General features: G+C 47.3%; 1 protein-coding gene and 1 pseudogene across 2 annotated transcripts in view; both read right to left on the reverse strand.

Moving 5' to 3' along the window:
- The window catches only part of Samd4b (sterile alpha motif domain containing 4B), a 39,251-nt gene that overhangs the window by 2,925 nt on the left and 14,942 nt on the right, over positions 1-21,384 (reverse strand). Inside the window, exons 3-11 of one of the 2 annotated variants that reach the window (XM_041653869.1) lie at positions 11,166-11,636; positions 5,957-6,031; positions 5,296-5,405; positions 5,069-5,155; positions 4,143-4,461; positions 3,781-3,866; positions 3,328-3,446; positions 1,451-1,649; positions 1,192-1,315 (exon numbers count right to left, since the gene is read on the reverse strand). In XM_041653869.1, coding sequence (XP_041509803.1) covers positions 1,192-1,315; positions 1,451-1,649; positions 3,328-3,446; positions 3,781-3,866; positions 4,143-4,461; positions 5,069-5,155; positions 5,296-5,405; positions 5,957-6,031; positions 11,166-11,636 — 1,590 coding nt within the window. Of the gene's footprint in view, positions 1-1,191; positions 1,316-1,450; positions 1,650-3,327; positions 3,447-3,780; positions 3,867-4,142; positions 4,462-5,068; positions 5,156-5,295; positions 5,406-5,791; positions 6,032-11,165; positions 11,637-21,384 lie in introns of both variants that reach the window. The other variant, XM_041653868.1, reaches the window with a different exon arrangement.
- On the reverse strand, positions 12,552-12,648 carry LOC121450249 (annotated as a pseudogene).

Raw genomic sequence — 21,384 nt, forward strand, 5'->3', positions numbered from 1 at the left:
CACTTCTGAAAAGGACCTATTTAGCACCTGCAAGAGAGCTTGGGAACCACACCAAGTGCCTCATCTCAGAACTACTGAGTTTTTGAGCTTTACTCCTATGGTCTGACTCCTATCTCAAGTCTCATCTCTCTCACCCCCAGCCATCTATAAATCCTGAGATTAGGTCCTAAGGAGACCCCATCTCTCTTAAAAACAAGCTTTGAACTTGAACACTCTTTGTAGCTGATTGGTAACTGGTGAGATGAGAACAAATCTGAGCACCCTTCCCACAAGTATCAAAGAGGGCTCCATCCAACAAGTGCTGGAAGGCTGCTTGACAGATCAATACACTGCCTGGAAAAATTCCTACCTTTTGCACCCATGGCCCACCCATTTATTTACCTAATACCGTTTATACAATATATGCTCACAGTGCACCAAGCCCAGCCCTTGGACAAACACAGTCTCTCTGGTACCACAGTTGGAGGCCTACAGTGTTTCATCAATTCAGAAACTTTACTGGCTACAAACTTTCTGACTGTAGAACTTAGGTCACCTGCAAATCTAAAACCTGTCCAGAGCAGCCCACTGAAGCCAGCTTCCTGTCACAGATGTCATGCCTAGCCCAAGCATGCAGAAGACCAGCCAGGAGCCACTATCCTTGTCCAGTCAAGCAGGGACTCAGAGCTAGCATACCTTTGATCTGCCACCTGCCATTCACCCCTTCTGACCTCCAGGCTGGTGTGAGCGGAGGAGAAAGAGTCCACCTTCACCACCCTTTACCACAGTATCTCATTAAGAGGTAGAGTCATTGGTTCCAGAGGTCAATGACCTCTGACAGAACATAGGTGGGCTGACAGATTACAATCTCCTCTACGAAACCCTCACTGACCTCTCAGACTCAACCCCTTCTGAGTACTAAGTGAAACCCTAAAGGAGACGGCGACAAATCAATACCAACACTGAGACCATGGCATAGAAGAAAAGGCATGTCAGCAGAGGGGAGAGAAGGTACTCAGTGAAGGGGAGAGAGTCCCAATAGACTTAACAGCTACAGAAGGAAAAACACCTCCATAAAGACAGGGAGATGGTGCATAGCCTGGAGAGACCTGCTACAAATTCAGATGGGAGAGTGGCTGTGAGACCCAGGTGAGGAGACAAAAGTCACCTGAGGAGGCAGGCCAGTCTGAATGCCACAGGCAAGCACCTCACCTGGAGGGAACATGAGAATAGCCTGGGGTGACGAGTGGACTGGGAGCGAGTGAGTGCGCTGCACAGAGCTGCGGCTCTGGCTGGGCATGCTGTTACTGCCTCCAGGGTTGGCAAACCACAGGTTCTGCATAGAACATGGGGAGAAAGTCTCAGGGTGAGTAGGGGAGACCAAGGCCCAAGGGCCGAGGCACAGACACATATCCCAGATACCGCCACCCTAAACCCAGAAGTACTTGGACTTCCATACTAGCCGGCTCACCTGTCGGCCCTGACCCCCAAGACTGGGGCTGGTAAGGGCATGTCGAGGAGAGACACCCCCAATGCCTGAAGGGCTCAGGAGGCCCATCCTGCCAGGTGGGAGGGCCCGAGGAGGCATTGGGAACTGCCGCTGGGTCCGCCGGGCCACACCCATCCCCACAGAGCCAGCTATGGGGAGTGAGTTGGAGCCAAATGCCCAGCTGTCAGAGAGCAGAGGGCAAGGTGTTAGCTTAGGCAGAAGGGTCCTTATTTCTTGTTCTTCCCTCAACTCCAGTGGGTAGGACAAAAACCCCAATCTTCTCTGAGCAAGAATTCCCTGATCATGTCCTTGCACCCTACATTCCTGTCTCTTCCTGACTCAAGGTGGATATAGGGAGCATAGAGGTTTCCTTGCTGTACCCTCAAACCATTTCTCCAAATGTCACTTCTCAAGGGGGAAGTGTTGTCTGGTATGAGAAAGGACTCCAGAGTCTTCTGCATATAGGTAAGGAGACAAAGGTCCAGGAGTAGTGTCTACTCCACAGATATGTGCTGGGTTTTGGCCACCCCAGCATCCTGCTCTTTCTCTTCTGTGGTGCTGGATAGAGCCAGGGCCTCAAGCACAGCAGGCAAGCTCTCTGAACACAAGGCCCCAGTCCTTGCATACTTGTGCTCTAACTGCTGGATCAGACTCTGGCTGCCTTATTTTGCTGTTTCCCACAAGCCAGGGCACACTCCCTGTAGCTCTCTCTGGGAGACAGAGCTGATAAAAGTATACACTAGGTCCACAAGAAGGCTCAGTAGGTTAAGGTGCTTGCCACCAAGACCAATGGACCAGAGTCTGATACCTGGAACCCAGAGAAATGACTCCTAAAAGCTGTCCTGTGATCCTCACTATGGCACGTGTGCCCCCACACACAAACATAAATAAGAGCTGAAAGAGCACTGTGCTGTGCGTGACCTTGGGCCTCCCTCTGGCAGCTGCAAAGCACCTACTGCCTACTTCTATAGCATGTAAGCTGATCATGTGGCATGAAGCTGCCCACTTCCCTGGGAATCAGGGAATCAGAACTCCACTTTGTTCTCCAGATTTGAAAGGAAGGCTCTCTTTGTCCCTTCAAAGCCCCATTGTGGCTGCCTATGGACATGATACATCTCCCCTAATGAAGTTTCTCTGGACTAAAGACCAGCTCTCCCTCTTCAGAGCCCTATCTCTTAAGAATTTTTTCTCGGGGTTGGAGAGATGGCTCAGAGGTTAAGAGCACTGACTGCTCTTCCAGAGGTCCTGAGTTCAATTCCCAGCAACCACATGGTGGCTTACAGCCATCTGTAATGAGACCTGGCACCCCCTTCTGGCTTGCAGGCACATGTGGAAGGAATGCTATACACATAATATAATAAATAAATAAAAATAAAATAGTTTGTTCTTTAAAAAAAAAAAAAAATTTTTCTCAAGGATGATCAAATGTCAGCACCTTTCCACAAATCAGTCTCTTTCCAAGAATCCCACCTCCCCATTCCTTCAGTCATAGATCTACTTGCCTTTGCCTCTTGAGTGCTGGGATTAAAGTCCTGTGCTATCACACCCATCCATTTTCTCTCTCCCTCCCTTTTTAAAAAATTTTTTTAATTAATTAATTTAAAATTTATTTGAGACAGGGTTTCCCTATGCAGTCATGATATCCTTGAATTTAGAGATAAACCTGCCTCTGCCTGCCTAGTTCTGGGATTAAAGGTGTGCACCCTCACACCTGGAATTCATTTTTCTCTTTTAAGTTGTACATCACCTTGATTTTCTAGAAACTCTGTAAGTATAGTAGGGGGTCCATTCCAAAACACAATCATCCCTTTAGGCACCCACATGCCACACTCCATGGGCCTAGAAAAGTGCCCACCTACCCCTTCTGGTGCCGGTAGTTCTGCATGTCCAATGCAGCTTTTCGCGGAAATGTCCGGAGCAGTTTCAGCACTTGCTGCTTCCAGGACAGCAGCCGCTTCTTCTGTGTCTCTGTGAAAGCCTAGAATTGGGGAGAAGGGGGATGCTGGAAAGAGGACCATGCTTACAGGTTAGCTGAGGGAGACTGAGTGCAGTCATTTCTCCTTGTGAAAAAGGGGCAAGGCCTTGAACCAGCAGATGTGTTTTGTGAGGTGACTTGGGAAACTTGGACAAGTACTGGCACCAAGAACAGGTGGGAGGTGGCCTCTTCCCACAGGGTGTGTACAAAAGCTGAGAAACCTTTGAAGGCAACACTGGAGAGGATGGACTGGAACCTGGGCCCTGGTGCACTATGGGCGGCTCTGAGAGGGGTAAAGCAGTCTCTTTCCCTCTTGGGATCCTAGTGAAGGTCTTACCTCATGAGTCAGGCACTTTTCGATGAGCTGGAGGTAACTGGTGATGTTCTCCTCATCTGGTCGGGACACCAGCAGCTGGGTGCATACTGAGGAACATGGGAAAGGGCAGAGCTTAGTCACAACACCCCACTGCAGCCTACCCAGTACCAGTTGGTGGGTGCAGAAGGATAAGAAACTTGGACTGGGTGAGTCTCAATCTTGGGCTTTGAAGGCAAAGGCTAGTACCATCAGCCCAGAGTCGCCTGCAGGCAGAGGTTTAGACCCACTTAGTTTCAGCTACTCTGAAGGTTCACCTCTAAGGTCTTTAAGATTCACTTAGTACTCTGCTTCAGGATTCTGTGCTAGGCACTGGCTGCTCTCACCTTTGCCCATCACCCGTGTAAACTGGCTGGGGATGTCTCCGTCGGCGACGGGAGCTGGGGCTGGCTCACTGCTATCAGTGGGAGCTGGAGCTGGTGGAGAAGGATAGTTCTCTGCAGCCGGAGGGTCCTTGGCCTCAGTGCCCTTATCTGTTCCAAGATGGGTGAGGGGAGGCTCAGCACCTGGCAGTAGCGGCTCCCCCCGACCCCCATCCTTGGCAGTAGGGGTGGCCTGAAGGACACTGTAGGCCTTGATAGGGGTGATGATGATCTGCTGCAGCTCCTGCAGAGCGTTCCGCAGATTGCCACCTTCCAGCACATCCTGCAAGGGAGGATGTAGCTATGTTAGGCACAGACCTCATGGTGGCACAAAAAAATGACCACACAAGCGTGGTCACACAAAGGTCAGAGAAGCCCACATGGTATGCAAAGTTCCAACACAGAGGTCAGATGAGAAAAGTTCTGGCTCTTCAGCCAGGTAAACTCTTTCTCCCTTCAAGAAGCAAGCAGAGAATCAGACTAAGACAGTCAAGGAGGAGGAAAAACCAGATGAGGGCAGCAGGGAAAGGAGAGGAGGATAAATGAAAGCAGATGCAGGATTGAGTAGAGAAGAAAGTAAAATGAAAAGATCTCTTGTACATCTGCAACTCACCCACAAAATAAAAACCTATCGTGTCTAATGTTGAAAGATGGAGACATTCTTGAATCACAAACCAGGACAGGGAGGGAACAGAGGGAGAGGAAGAAGGAAGCCTCTCAGGCAGCACTGAGTCCTCTGATGACAACTTGCTCAAGGTCTTTGGAATCCAGCTGCCCAAGGTTGGGGCCACCAGAATCAGACTGCAGGAATGAGGAAGCCAAGGCAGCTGCCAAAAAGTTTGATCCAAAGCCTTCCACCTGCCTGGAAGATGAGGATCCTAGGTACTTACCTTCTCTAGGGACTTGAGGACGCTCTGTCTTTCACGAAGCTTCTGGATGCTCAGGGCTATCTTGTGCCGGGCACCTTTGGTGACATTCTGTGACGAGGACAGAAGGAGACAGGAAGCTGGATACTGGTGAGGTACATGGGGTGTCCCAACAGAGACCAGGGACAGAGGAGGCTTGACAGCACCCATGGTGCTGGCCTAATACCTCCCCAGTAGTCCCTCGGATTCACCTGCGACTCTAGGTGCTGCTCTGTTAGGGTCATCATCTCTTCATAGCTCATCTGTGAGAACAAAGCAGCATACTTGTGCAAGCGAAGGCTCTTGAGCCATGAGGGCACATCTGTGGAAAAGGAGGGAGGGTAGGTCAAGAGATGAATAATGAATACTGGTGGTGGTGGAGTTGTGGGGAAAAGATTAGGCCTAAGTCACCTTAGAAACTCCAGTGAGTTGGGATGGGTTGGGATCAGAAGCTACCTCTACTGGCCTAGTGAGGCCCTTTCAGACATTCTTCCCCAGCAGACACCAGACCCACTGAGCTGCTAGGATGGCCTCAATGATTTAATCTCTTCTATCAATTATCTTGAGCTCTGGTTGCCTGTGAGGGGAGGGGCTATCTATTGCCTTCAGACCTGTCCCCTCCCTGAGGTGGCAGCTACAGCAATTTTCTGTCCTTTCAGCCCGCCCCACGCCCTGGAGAAGGGTTCTGGCACTGTCCTCTGGATGCACCTTTCATCCCGCTGCCATCCTCCTGGAAAGTGTTCCGGCTGGAGCCCTGCTCCTCCGTCTGCTCACTGCCAGAGGAGGCCACACTGCTCTGTGGCGAGAGGGGTGCGTGGTCGGGCGTGGTGAAAGCAGCCCGGGCCCCAAGCTCCTCTGGACTCGGCCACTCACCAGGGGCCTGGGGGCTTGTAGGGATGAGTGACATGGAGCGCTTCAGCGGGCTAGGGTGGATTTGGCAGGGGAGACCTGGCCAGAAAAGGAAAAGCAAGAGGTCAGGTTGGGGGATCTGAGTATAAAAAAGATCATGGCCAGCTCAATTCTGTAATCTAATAAGTGGAAGGGAAGGAGCCAAGGGGCCTATAGGTATTGTTCAGCCTTTCACCAGACACCCAACTTCCCAGCTTGCTGCCAGATTCCTCTGAACTTGCCCCATTACTTTGCTCATACTCTCATCTAAACTCCAGTAGCTGTGGTTGGAATTATTGGCATGCCTAACTGGATTCTTCCCTTCATTCTCACCACTTACAGCCCCCTTACCTTTTTTTTTTTTTTTGGTTTCGAGACAGGGTTTCTCTGCCCTGGCTGTCTTGGAACTCCTCGCTCTGTAGACCAGACTGGCCTTGAATTCACAGAGATCCAAATGCTGGGATCCAAATGCTGGGATAAAGGCATGCAGCCCCCCTCTCCTTACAGCAGCCATGCTAATTTTTTTTTTTATGGGTGAGGGCTTTTTAGAGATGGTTCTTAATTTGTAGCCAGGCTGACCTCAAACTCAGTGATCTTCCTGTGTGATAGAATTACAGGCATGTGCCACCGCACTCAACTACACAGTGACACTTCCAAATATGCAAATTTGGCCTGTTTAGATCCTGGTGGCTTCCTTCATACTGATAACAAAATTCAAACTCTTCCACACACCTGAAAACTCTGGCCCCTAGTCACCCACCTTTCATCTCCTACAGCCCAGACCTTGGCTTACGTCTCTGGACCAAATACCCCAGTCCTCTTTTGAGACGGGGCCTCTCAAAGCATTTTTGTGGTTCTGTCTCTTAAGTACTAGCAGTAGATATATGTGACCACCCTGGTTCCTGAGCACCAAATGTTTGCTGCAAACACTCAAGTTTACACCAAAGGATTCTGACGTTGGCTCATTTTCTTTTTGTTCCCTTTTCTGTGATACTGAAGAACAAACCCAGAGCCTCCTGCAAACCAGACAAGTACTCTACCACAGAACCCTACCACATTCTCAACTCCCCAATCTTAGCAGCTGGCAGTCTCAAGCCGCAGTTAACTGTCATCTAGTCCTTCCCTCCCAAATATTCTCACCTTTAAGCACTCATCACAACCCAGACTCTCTTACATAGTTGTTTGCGTATTAACTAAACCCCTTTGCTAGACAGACAATCCATGAAGCAGAGATCTGTACTTGACATCATCAGATTCTCAGCAATCACAGAGGTGATGGACTAGCAAATTGTTTCTCTAGTACTTACAAATAAACCAAGTGCGTTGAGTCCCTTTTTACTTTGTGTGGGGTTGGGTGGGTGGGTGGAGCTCAAGAAAGAGTATTGCTATAGTGGCCTGAAACTCACTATACAGCTCAGGCTGACCTCAAACTCATAATCCTCCTGCCTCAGTCTCTCACATATTGGGATTATAGGTATACATACCGTCATGCCTAGCTAATAAACAGCTTTTTTAAAAAAAAATATTTATTTATTTATTTATTTATTTATTTAGTATACAATATCCTTTCTGCTTGTATGCCTGAAGGCCAGAAGAGAGCACTAGACCTCATTACAGACGGTTGTGAGTCACCATGAGGTTGCTGGGAACTGAACTCAGGACCTTTGGAAGAGCAGGCAATGCTCTTAACCGCTGAGCCATCTCACCAGCCCTAATAAACTGCTTCTCTAACATGTCCTTTGACTGGACCCTATGTCTCCATTTTTTCCTGGACTGAATTCAAACTGATCACTAAGCAGCCTGGTAACTCAGGTGAAGTCAGTACCTTCTTCCCTAAGAGAATTTGCACGTGGTCTACCACATTTCTGAGGTAAGCAAAGGGCACTGCGTTGATTCTCTAGACAATGCAGTATCCTCTGAACATCCAGACCTTGTCACTGCCATTTCCCTGTCCTAGCACTGCCTCACCATCCTTTTCCATCAACTGCTTCGGCCTCTGTGTCTTGCTCAAGCACCTCCTTTGGCTACTGCAAGCCAGACACTTGTTGCCCTTGTGCTAGCCAGCTTCTTGTACTGGTCTGTGGACTTAGAAAGGAGAGCAACTTGACCCAATCATTTTTGCACCCCAAGCTCAGGGGCAGGATACAACACACAGGGGCCTTCCAATTGAGTTTCATAAAGAACAAATAAGCGTTAAGAGAGCCTGTGAGCTCAGCACAGGGAATCTAGAAGTTCCCGTGGCAGCCTAGAGAGAAACAGAGAAAGCCAAAAAGCCTGGTTAGATGAGGACAAGGCCCAGGAAACTGAACTACTTTGCCCCAGTTCCCACAGTGGACTATGAGGAGAAAGAAAGAATACAGGATGGGGTTCCTGTAAGCATCCCAGTGACACCACACCCAGGAGGCCAGCCTGGTACAGACCCAAAAAACACCTTCTCTTACAATCTGGGACAATATCGATGCTCCTAGCCAGAAAGTTACCCAAGGGAGAAGACACGGATTGCCCCCACTGCATACAGATAGTGTCAGGCTCTGCTACTGCCCAGGATCCTGCTGGAGTCCTCTACTCCGGGCTCCTTCCGAGTTTATGGACACTGTGGATTCTGGCTTCTGCCCCATTTGGGGCCTTTTGGAAGATGGCACTCCAAGCCCCAGAGCTGGAAAACCCTCAATACAGGCCTTTGTGCCTGTCTTGGTGCCCCTGGCCACCTCCTTCCTCCCTTCTCAGTCAAGAAGTGGGCTGGTGAGGCTGAGAGGGCAGGAAATTACCCTGACTGGAGTGACCACGCAATTCCTGAGGAGTCTTGCTTGGCCTGCGTTGGGGTGGAGGCTGGCCACTGCCTGCGGATTATAAAAACAGGAATGCCGGCTGCAGATCCACAGCCTCACACTCTCCAAGAAATCCTGGTCTGTCTTTGGCAGTACACCAAACTCACCCTGCCTGCCCTCCCAGGCCAATCTTTGCTTCCCACTCAAAAATATTTTAATGGTTTCCTGCTTCCTGCAACTGTCTGACATTCAAAAGTTTCATTTATTCTTCAAAGTCCCAAAGAGTGTCCTTAAGATCTGACTTCAACTCCTAACTCACCACCATCTCTGAAATAGTGGTCTCGGACAGAATTTGTCTCTTTGTCCATATGAAGTCTTCAATAGGTACAAGTTAGCTTAGCATGCACCAATATGATCACTGGAGAATCTTTTTTTTTTTAAAAGACAGGGTTTCTCTGTAGTTCTCCTGGAACTCACTCTTGTAAACCAGGCTGGCCTCAAGCTCACAGAGATCTGCCTGTCTCTGCCTCCAGAGTGCTGGGGTTAAAGGCGTGACTGATGACTGATTACTGGAGAATCTTAAGATCTGCCGCACAATGACTGAACACTGCTATGCCTTTCGATCACGGGTGCCCTCTACATGGAATGGCTCATTCTTTTCTCTTGGTTCTTTAAAGCTGCTTGGAGTGCTGGGACTGTAGCTCAGTGGTGCAGCCTTGTCTAGTATAGTCAAGATTCTGAGTTCTACCCCTAGTGTTGCCAAAACAAAACAAAACGTCTACTACTAGGGTTCTGAGCAAGGAAGCACAGTGGGTCATTTTTTGGCAGAGGTAGTGCAGTATAGGTATTCGGACTCTTGAGCTCCACAGCCATACAATCTGGATTTAATTCTGACATCATCTTGCCAAGATGATGAACTAAGCCAAGTTTTAGTTTAGTTATGAAGTCTTCCAAAAATCTTCTAGCAAAGTGCTCAATATTTCCCAGTCAGAACAATCAATGTTAATATAGCCTCCAAACCTGGTACAAGAAGTGTGGTAATCCAAAGCTAGAAAACAAATCCAAAGTAAATGGGGTTGCTAGAGTTCCCTGGAAATGCCTGAGAACACGATCATACCTGGCCTACTTTAACCAGAAAGGGGCTGGTGGAAGGGGCTGACCACCTAAGGCTAAACTGTGAGCACTCACCTTCAATTATCACAGTTTGGAAAAGCCAGTGCCTTACACTGTTCGTCTCAGCTAACAACTCAAAAATGTACCTTAATACCAGCTTCTGTTTTACCCAACCTCTTGGGCCTAGCTGGTTAGCAGGACAGCACTGGTCAGAGGCAGTTCTGGCCTATGGCCTAGACTGCTCAAGTCTGAACCTTGGCCAGTTCCACTACTTGTTCTCCGTGTGATCTATGATTTGTGAAGTCATAGGCCTAATGGTGTGTGAGGAGGCTTAAGTGAGGCTGTATTTGCAATAGTGCTGCTGAGAACACCTGGCACCAATGCTCCACTATCAACAGCTGACGCTCTGCAGTGTCAAATTTATAGATACTTCTCATGCTGGAAGCTAATAAGACCAGAGACCAAAATCCTGAGTGAGGTAGAGAGACCTCAGGGGATGGTATCCATCCCTGCCAGGGGTCCTCAGAAGCCAGTCAGGGATGAGAAATGTTGATAGGGAGGGCTGGAGAGATGGTTCAGTGGTTGAGAACACTTGTTGCTCTTGCAGAGGACCAGAGTTCAGTTCCCAGAACCCACATGGTGGCTCACAACCACCTGCAACTCTAGTTCTAGGGAACTCTCTTCTGGACTCTTCAGATACTGTATGCGCATGTTACACAGACAGGCTAGCAAAACATCCACCCACACATTAAATACGTAAATAAATAAATAAAGGAAAGAAATGCTGAGGGGGTCTCAGGGGCTCATGTACGAGTATAACTACTTAGCTCTCCCTCAAAAGCTGCCACTAGGAATATAGTCTGTGAAGCTCTAGATCTCTATAGACTTTTCCAGAGAAGCTAGAAATTTGATTTTTAAAATTTTATATATAGGGCCAGGCGGTGGTGGCGCACGCCTTTAATCCCAGCACTCGGGAGGCAGAGGCAGGCGGATCTCTGTGAGTTCGAGGCCAGCCTGGTCTACGAGAGCTAGTTCCAGGACAGGCTCCAAAGCCACAGAGAAACCCTGTCTCGAAAAACCAAAAAAAAAAAAAAAAATTTATATATATATATTACATTTGTTTAAAACCAAATCAAATGTGAGTTCCTAAGACACATCTAAAGGTCAGATTCAGCTCTGAGAAGACCACTTCAAACTTCTGTACTGCCTTCCTCATAAAGCTGAGGCTCAGAGGGTGATGGGGCCACAAAGCAAGAGAAGACAGCCCATTCTATTTTCAAGCGGGTACAGCCACCTAGGAAGACAGCCCTCACCTGTGTTTGCATTGCTCCCAATACTGTTGATGGCCGGCGGCACTGAGCTGGATGGGTGGAAGGGTACATGTCCATTTTCTCGGGGTGGCTTGTCCTGCCAGCCTGGTCCTGCCTCTCCAGGGGTCAGCTCTGCAGGTCCCCCCCACTCATCTGAGCCCTGGCGTGAATGGTAGGAGGGCTCTGGTCGGGTGCGAAAACCACTAGCCAGCCGCTCTTCCAGATGGCTCAACCAGAGGGCGAGCGCATTGCGGTCCTCCAGCGTGGTGGCTGGGTGGATGAGGGCATAGGAGAGAAGTTGGCGGCTCTCCTCAATGAAGGCATTGCTCTCGATGGAGTAGGCCAGCACCTTCTGCAGCAGTCTCATGTACTCGGACTTGGCCTCTGTGTTGCCTGGTTGGAGTAGGGGCAGGTGGGATAGCAAGAGGGATACCACCTTCTCTTTGGACTCCTGTTGCCACTGGCTGACGATGGCTACAGAGGAAATAAAAATGAACATTAGGAATATGAGTAGACACTATCAAAAACCTAAAGCTCATGGTCTCTCTCTCAGTTCAAGTCTCCTCTAATTTTCCCATTTATTATTCTTGACCCTGTTCCTTGTAGAGCTGAGATTAAGCACAAGTTCCCTGCTTCTAAAGCCATTTTTCCTAGTTCTATCACTCCTGTCCTCAAAAACCTGCAGTGACCTCCAACCCAATCAGTCACATGGAAGCGCCTCCTACTACATGAAGGCTTGTTCCATTGCTATATCTACTTGCCAATATTTCCTTTCCTCCATCCTGCCTAAATGGAGAAGGTGTTAAAATACAAGTTAAAAGCTTATTCTTGGGATGGAGAGATGGCTCAGAGGTTAAGAGCACTGGCTGCTCTTCTAGAGGTCCTGAGTTCAATTCCCAGCAACCACATGGTGGCTCACAACCATCTATGAGATCTGGTGCCCTCTTCTGGTGGACAGGCATACATGCAGACAGATCATTGTATAAATAATAATTTTTTTTTTTTAAAAAAAAAGCTTATTCTCAGCTGTGTAGTAGTGGCACATGCCTTTAATCCCAGTACTTGGAAGACAGAGGCAAGCGGATCTCTGGGTTCAAGGCCAGCCTGGTCTATAAAAGCGAGTTCCAGGATAGCCAGGGTTACACAGAGAAACCACATCTTGAAATCACCCCTCCTCACTCCCCTCCAAAAATAAGAAAAGAAAAAAGTTTGTTCTCTGGTATAAGATGGTCTAGATTCTTCACCAGTTAGATTTTAGGTAAGTTATCGTAAGATGATCCTCCCTGCATACAGCATGACCCAACTTAAGGTGTCAGACTCGCCTGCAAGTGCATTTACCAATTCAGTCACCTGCCAGCCCATTTTGGTTAATTTAACTCACCACACAAAAACAGTATGGAATACTTCATAAATTTGAGTATCATCACTGCATGTTAATTTTCACTGTATTGTTCCAATTTTAGCATATGTTAAAAGCGAGCTTCAAATTCCACATCTTTCCCCACCCCCTTTAAGACAGAGTCTCACTAGGTAGCTCAGACTGGCCCCAAATCCTAAATCCTCTTGCCTCAGCTTCCTGAGTGTTCCACTGTGCCCAGTCTCCGCTCTACTGTATCTGTAAAGGGAACTCAGAATCATTCCTACTTAGCATAACTGCTTAGCATAAGTAAGGCAGATCATAACTTAAGGTTAGTTCTCAGGAAACTGTTTTTACTTTTTATTACTATTTAGTATATTCTACTGTTTTTTTTTTTCCTTTTCAACAGTATACAAAGATTCTAAAGAAAACAGAATGGAATTTGGTCTCAGAAACCTACATATAGCCAGGCCTGAGAGTGTGGGCCTATAATCCCTGTTCAAGGCCTGGTAAATTCAAGGCCAGCCTTAGCAAGATCCTATCTCCAAAAGAGAGAAAGAGAGAGAGAGAGAGAGAGAGAGAGAGAGAGAGAGAGAGAGAGAAAGAGAGAGAGAGAGAGAGAGAGAGAGAATAAGAGACCTCAGATTCAAGATGGAAAAAAGTCATGTGTCCTCTAGCCACAAGGCAGAATGGATACACAGAAACTTGCCAAGGGCTCTTCTGTACCTTTTGTCCTAATTCTGTAGCCTGGAATTCACATTAGTTTCTAATTCTACTTAAACCTGTAGCTCTTGGAATGAATCATGAAACTCCCAACTCCTGGGGCCTGGCCCGGCTTGCAGGTCTCTGCTTCATGCTTTCTTGGAGAACTCCTGTTAAAAGTGCTTGGGAATTCATCCACTCAAAGCCATCAACTTCGGCACCAGCCCAAGAGTAGCAGAACTAGCATTACAGCAAGCACTCCTCCTAAGGTCAGCAGTGATGGCTGACACTTACTGAGCCCATGCTAAGAATACTGACTGCTGTCCATCCTTACCTTAACCATTTTACTCTTTCTTTTTTTTGGTTTTTTTGGAGACAGGGTTTCTCTGTAGCTTTGGTGTCTGTCCTGGAACTCGCTCTTGTAGACCAGGCTGGCCTCGAACTCACAGAGATCCGCCTGCCTCTGCCTCCCGAGTGCTGGGATTAAAGGTGTGTGCCACCACCACCCGGCTCATTTTACTATTTCTATACACACATAAGATTTGGGAAACTGGTAAGTAAGAAAGCTGAGAACTATGCCTTGACAAAATGCAAAGAAACTTTCACAAAATTTTTTCTTCTTGGTTTTTTGAGACAGGGTTTCTCAGTAGCTATCAAGCCAGTCCTGGAATTCACTCTGTAGAGCAGGCTGGCCTCAAACTCACCGAAATCTACCTGACCTGCCTCTGCCTCCCGAGAGCTGGGCTAAAGGCGTGCGCCCAGCCTAATTTTCACAACTTTAAAAACCTTTTTCCTTCATTTTATGTGTATGTGTGTTTTGTCTGTGTGTCTGTGCACCATTCACATGCAATACCGGTGGAGGCCAGAGGAGGATGCCAGATCCCCAGATACTGGAGTTAAGACAGTTGAGAGCTGCCATGCAAGTGCTGGGAATGGACTTGGGTCTCAGTGATAACACTGAGTCATCCTCAACACTTTATGGTAACTTTCTATCTTCCACACAGTACCTGCCACTCAAGGCCAGGAAATTCCCTCCCTCATCTATCTTCATCTGAATCAGCTCTCCAGGACCACTAAACTCTTCCTCCAACCACTGCAATATTTAAAGGTCCTTCTGAAGTGGAGCAAGTCCTTCCTCAAGTCAGGAAGCTGCTTCCCTATTCTCCCACCTCCATCTGGCACTGCGTCCCATAACTCTTGGATATCCCTTTTTTGGATTTATTTCCTAAACTTTTTAAAAATTATTTTATTGGTGTTTTTAGCCTGTATGTGTATCTGTGTGAGGGTGCTAGATCCTGGAGTTACAGACAGTTGTGAGCCGCCATATGGGTGCTGGGAATTGAACCCAGGTCCTCTAGAAGAGCAGTCAGTGCTCTTAACCACTGAGCCATCTCTCCAGCCCCCTATTTCTTAAACTTTTAATTCTTGATAAGCAATACAGCATAAAGAAATACAGTATAATAATAAGGACAAAGTCAAAAGTCTTGCTGTCTAGCTGTCAGAGCAATATGCTTTCTCTCCTGTAAAAGGAGTACAGGGTTCCTGAGATCTGGGCTGCTCAGATTTAGGGAATGGTGTCCATGAAAGATTAACAGTCTGCATGTAGTAAATGTGCAGGATGTGGCTCAGTGACGGGTGTTTCTCTCCATGCTCCTTTTGTAATCAGCCAGCCCCTTCATCCCTACCCTGACTTCTCAATTGCTGTTGTTGAGGCCTTACAGTGTAGCCAGAGGCATCTAGGACACAGAGAAGCCTTGTCTAAACCTTCCCCCACTCCCAGAGTACTGCCAGGACCCCAGGGCTACGGGATGCAGCTTCTCCTCTGGTACTGCCAGGGACGTGACAGAATAGTCTCAAGGGTTGGGCTCAAAGAAGGACCTTGTTCTACTGCCCAGAAAGGAGAGTAGTTTTGGACCAATGAAGGCTAACCCTGGGGAAATGTGTGTTCATGTGTCTGAGTGGTGGTGGTGGGAAGGGCGGGTCTCCCAGGACTGGGAAGCATCAATGAGCACTGGAATGAATCCAAGGAATGTGCACAGCCTCAGGCCTCTTGGGGTGAGCACAGCTGGGGCTGCAGATGACGGGTGGAGATGAACTTCTAGTTTCCAGCCCAGATCAAAAAACTTTGGCCCAGAATTAAGGTAGAGCAGGGGCCCAATGAATACCTGCACAATTGAACCCAGATGGTCTGTTGGTAGGTAGTGGTGTCTGTGGATAGTGTGCCCTCTCTGGGATCTCACAAATTCAGTCATTTGCCTTAAGTTCTGGCAGAGCATATTCTGCAAGTTCAAAAGGAAAAACCTGCCTGGGTAAAAAAATCTGAGCTGGGCAGTGATGGCACATACCTTTAATCCCAGCTCAGATCTTTAATCCCAGGTGGATCTCTGTGAGTTCGGGGCCAGTCTGGTCTACAAAACAAGTTCCAGGACAGCCAGAGCTACACAGAGAAGCCCTGTCTCAAAAAAGACAAAACATAAAAACAAAAAACAAACAAACAAAAAATTTCTGTTTCCATGACTTAGTACACTGTAACCATAAGCCAGCTCTTTACATTCTCTGAATCTTGGTCATTTGTCTATATAATGCTGGCTATTAAAGTCCTGAGGTGACAGGGTTGCAGAGAGTCAACAGAAGGGCGCAAAACACCTGGCACGAGCATGTTCTCAGCACACAAACCCTCACTTCCACTGCTCCTGAGTAGAAATCTTCCAGGTTGACTCAGAGGTGCTGAGCTAGTGGTTCACTTAGCAGAGAACATCTGGGACTCCCCCTTAAAATTCCCCACAGGGGTGGGGAATTTTACAAAATTATTTACCAAAACCAGACACATGTCTGGCCTTAAAGTTAGAAGCATAATTTGTAGTGATGAAATTCTGGAGATGGGTGGACTGGGGTTGGGGGACCAAGCAATGCTGGGATGCCAGCAGTTGCTTCTCTCCTAACTGCAATTTTGGACTCTGAGGACAGAGAGAGAGAGTAAAGGAGACTGTGTGAGTGCCCTCCTTAGCACAGCGGCCACAGGGTAGACTGGTCAGACAACCCAAGCTAAGTAGGTCATGACCCTGGATTCTGGCAAATCATAGGAGCCAAATATATCTTTGAGACGATCATAAGAGCAAACCCATTTTTATGTGCTTAGCTATTGCAACAATCATGCTGGCCTCTGGCACTAGTCAGAGGGGCTGGGGTTTGGTTCCAGACATGCCCTTCTCTGGCTTACCCCAGTTAACGCAGACATCAGGGAGAACCAGAGATTCACATTTTTGTTTGATGAACTATGCCAGTAGAGCCTGAAAGGGAAGGGTGGGGGCATCAGAGGATGAGCTCTGATGACTCACTTGCCATGGTCCCTTCTGACCTCAGTTTCCCCACCCAAATTCACAGAGCCAGAGAGGGAGAAGCTTCAATTTGCTAGATATGGGGACTGACTCAGAAGACTGGACATGAGAAGTGCAGGAAATGTAGCCCAGGAAGCCATAGGATAAGGAAGAAGAGATTTTAGCTGCCTAGGCTCAATCTCCTCCTACCACAGGACTCCATGGGAACACCCTTATGGCCCAAGGCATGCTCAGTAAGAAAGAGCCTGAGCAGTAGGGTTGCTAACAATGGGAACCCTAGACCTCTCAGTCCTGGTTGGCGGTTGTTGTTTTGTCAACCTAATACAAACTAGAACTTTTCTAGAAAAAGGATTCTCAGAAGACTGGGGCCTGTAAGACATTTTCTTGATTTTTTTCTATGGGTGAGCCTAGACCACTGTAGGCAGGTATAAGAAGGCAGGTCAAGCAAGCTACTGAGGAAAAGGCCAGTAAGCAGTGTTCTTCAGTGGTATCTGCTTCAGTTCCTGCCTTGATATCCCTTTAGGATGGACCATAAGATGAATAAATCCTTCCCTCCCCAAAGTGCTTTTGATCAATGCTTTATCACAGCAATAGAAGGCAAACTAAGATACTCTTCTCCCCTGCTCAGGGACCTGGAGTCCCGCTTTTCTTTTCTGGTCTTGGATGTTACTTCAGATTCTGTTTCCTTAAAACCTACATGGCAACCTGACAGGGGTGGGGAATATCCACATGCCCTCCCAGATGCTTAAGTGGAAGGGCAGGCCTGGGTGGAGTCCTTTTCCACAGCAGTAAACCCATTTCCCTTCTTCTCTAAGTCATTCACATGACTGCTCACTCACCACCTTCCTGGACAGATCCAGAATTAGTAGCAGCACCAGCACCCAGCCCAGTGCTTAGCCACTGGGTGAATATCAGAACCAATCCTGGAGTGTTAGATCTAAGAGAACACTAGGTCTATTATTTTTGAAAAGTTCCTAGGGGACTGTAGCATGAAGTCAAGGCTAGGACAAACTAAGGTCAATTTCTCTCAGTTCCCTGGATTATCTATGAATCCAGGGAGATAGATAGCCAAGACTCAAACCCGGAGGTCGTACTGGAGAACTGGAAGAGGCAGCAGGGCCTCTCCTACTTCTTAGGCATCCTGATCTGAGGGGATCTTAAGAGATTCAGAGAAACTTCCACTGGAATAGGTGCCTCTTAATTAAGGACTATTAGGACAAATGAACTCAAGATTTGGCTAGTTGGGTAAGTATGACTCTTTCTGGGGAGGGCAGAAAAGGGGCAGATACCACGAGGAGGGCACTTATTATATTTTAATTTATTTTTGTTAATGCTGAGGAAAGAACTCACAGCTTCACATTTGCTAAGCAATCTCTCTACACTCAACTATATCCTACTATGTGTTAGATACTAAGAGCTATTGCTCTAGAATGTGCTGGAACCTCCTCCACAAAGAAAGTAGTATGCTCAGAATGGCTAAGCCCACTATGGCACATGTACTCATAGCCAAGGCTGCAGACCTAGATCTAGAACCCTCATGTGCCTGCCATTCCAAGACAAGTATATAGATGGACCAAAGGACATGGATCACCTTGGTCATTACAAGAACCTGGATCCCAGTAGGTGCAGGTGGCAGTGGTGCACGCCTTTAATCCCAGCACTGAGGAGACAGAGACTGGCGGATCTGTGAATTCGAAGCCAACCTGGTCTTGTTCCAAAACAGCAAGTTCCAGAATAGTCAGGGCCACACAGAGAAACCCTGTCTCGTCCCCCTCTCTTGCCCCCCCCCCCCCAAAAGAACCTAGTTCCCAGATCCCTCTCTTAGGCCCATTCCCTCGGGAGTCTCACTTACTGTGTCTGGGGAGGAGAAAATTGAGAATCTGGATTTTAGTCATTCCACTCCCCCTCCTAAGATTCCGATGACACAAGTGTGGGAAACACAAAGCCATGAAGAGCCATAATGAGTAGAACAAGAGAAATATCAGACAGAGTTCCTCCCAAGAGCCAGATTCCAGTTCTAAGAGGTAGAAACAAACAGGAGAGTGGAGGAGTCTACCTAAGGGTGTAACTGACAGGAGATGCCACCTCTTTAGTCTTAAAGATCTCACATTCATTAGGAAGAAGCATTCAAGGCCTCACAGACTTACCCATGAACACTTCCCTACAAGTGATGTTTTGCTATAATCCTGGCAAGCACCCTTCCTGCCCACTATGAGATATGCAAAGGCCTCTCCCTCTTCCCTCATTCTGTTTTCCTTACCTCTCTACACATCAAGTGCCAGCTTCATTGAAAACATGACAGGGATGTAAGATCTTGATTCATATATTCACCATCATACAATTCATTCCACAGTAATCCTCCAGCCCTGGCTGAGCGCTCCCCAAAATGCCAATGCAACTGTTTAGAAAGGGGCCTTCACAGCCAGGCATGATGGCACACACTTTTAATTCCAGCTTTTGGGGGACAGAGGCAGGCAGATCTCTGTGCGTTCATGGCCAGCCTAGTCTACAAAGTGAGTTTCAGGATAGCCAGGGCCACATAGAGAAGTCCTGCTTGGAAAAAAAACAAAAAACAAACAAAAAACCCCCAAAACAAAAACAAACAAAAGAAAGCAAGGACCTCCACTATTTTTATAGAATATTGTTCACTGGCAATGTGGTAAGAGCAAATACTTTAGAAATACTTCCAAAGTAGGCATTCCAGAGTCACCCAGGGATTCATCCTAGAGCTGCTTAAAAGGTCCTTACTACAGCCTGGAGGAGCAAAACCAAGTGGCAGACAGAGCTAGCAGCAACTGCTCCCAAGTCAAATTTGATTCCTACCCTCCAGCCCTGCAGGTTTCAATCTGTGGGTTGTGAACCCTCTGGGGGTCGCATAGCAGATATCCTCCTGCATATCAGATATTTATACTATGATTCATAATGGCAGCAAAATTACAATTATGAAGTAGTAACAAAATAATTTTATGCTGCCGGGCAGTGGTGGCGCACACCTTTAATCCCAGCACTTGGGGAGGGGGAGGCAGGCGGATCTTTTTGAGTTCAAGGCCAGCCTGGTCTACAAGAGCTACTTCCAGGACAGGCTTCAAAGCTACAGAGAATAATAATTTTATGGTTGGAGGGCATCACAAAATGAGTTATGTGTATATCAAAACTGTATTAAAGGGTCATAGCATTAGGAAGGTTGAGAATCACTGCTCTAGCCTGTTTTTTATCTCAGGGCAGTCACTTAGCTTCCCCATTCATAAAACAGACTTTCCTTACAGGTGCCATGAGGGTTAGACAACAATAAAGACAAGGTCACTGAAAGCATGAGTGCCCAGGCCTGTAACTCCAGACTAAACAGGCAGAGTCACTGCACTGCAAGCCAAATGGCCTATTGGCTGAGATCCTGTCTCAAAAAAAAAGAAAGAAAAAAAAAAAACAAAAAACTATGAGGTTGGAAAGATGGTTCAGTGGTTAACAGCATTGGGTGCTCTTCCAGAGGTACTGAGTTCAATTCCCAGCAACCATCTATAATGAGAGCTGGAACCCTCTTCTGGCTACAGGCATACATGCAGATAGAACATCATACGTAAGAAATAAATATATATTAAAAAAAAAACTATCAGCGAATGTAGTGGTGGTAGTGGTGGTGCATGCCTTTAATCCCAGAACTCAGGAAGCAGAGGCAGGCGATCTCTAAGTTTGAAGCCAGTCTGGTCTACAAAGAGTTGCAGGATATCCAGGGCTGTTACACAGAGAAACTCTGTCTCAAAAACAAACAAAACAACAACTATTTTTTTTTTTTAAAAAAAAGGCCAAGAGTTGAGGTACACACCTTTAATTCCAGCACCCAGGAAGCAGAAGCAAGTGGATCTGTGAGTTTGAGGCCAGCCTGGTCTATATAGAGGGTTCCAGGCCAGGTAGGGCTGCAAAATGGGACCTTGTTTCAAAACACACAAATAACCACCCCACCCGTAACATGGCAAAATTAAGAGGAAATGTCTTTACTCGTATTGCACAAATCATCTCATAGAACATGAGAATAGGGCAAGGAGACCCCACCTTTAACCTTCTGCAACAACTGGTTTTACTTGGAAGTTCTGAAAAGAATGAAAACCCTGAAAGTGCTCTCAAATCAACAGCAGCAGGGCTGGAGAGATGGCTCAGCGGTTAAGAGCATTGCCTGCTCTTTCAAAGGTTCTGAGTTCAATTCCCAGCAACCACATGGTGGCTCACAACCATCTGTAATGAGGTCTGGTGCCCTCTTCTGGCCTGCAGACATACACACAGACAGAATATTGTATACATAATAAATAAATAAGGTCCCTCATTTAAAAAAAAAAAATCAACAGCAGCAAAGTATACAGCTGACCTGATAAACAGATAAGGCTAGTGCTCAGGACAGGGTAGTAGGGGTGGGATGAAACTGCATAAAACACAGGCTTATTCCAAAGGAACACCACCTCATCTCTCCAGTGTGGGTAGCGCCTACACAGACCTCCATCCTTGGGTTCCAGAGCAGGGGAGCCTTTTTTCCTGGTGGAGAGGCTGGCAAGGGCGGGAGACTGCTGAGCTCTAAGTCTGCTATGGCTAAGCTGGGCTCTGACTGCTCTTTATCTGCCTGATGAAAGGAGGCCAACATGACTCCTAATCTATGTAACTATCTTCTGTTGTGCCATGATGCTTCTGTAGCTTGTATATCCAATTCAGTAAGAAATAACGGTATTTCTATGATGACTGGGCCTGGGGAGTTAACAGAGGCCAGGTAGCTCTGTGGTTCCCTAAATCCCAATCTTAGAAACACATGCTGGAGTCCTCCCATGTAAAATAGGGATGATAA

The sequence above is a fragment of the Microtus oregoni genome, unplaced genomic scaffold (genome assembly GCF_018167655.1).
Source record: "Microtus oregoni isolate MIOR12 unplaced genomic scaffold, Mior012 000006F_ref0000085, whole genome shotgun sequence".
Lineage (NCBI taxonomy): Eukaryota > Metazoa > Chordata > Mammalia > Rodentia > Cricetidae > Microtus > Microtus oregoni.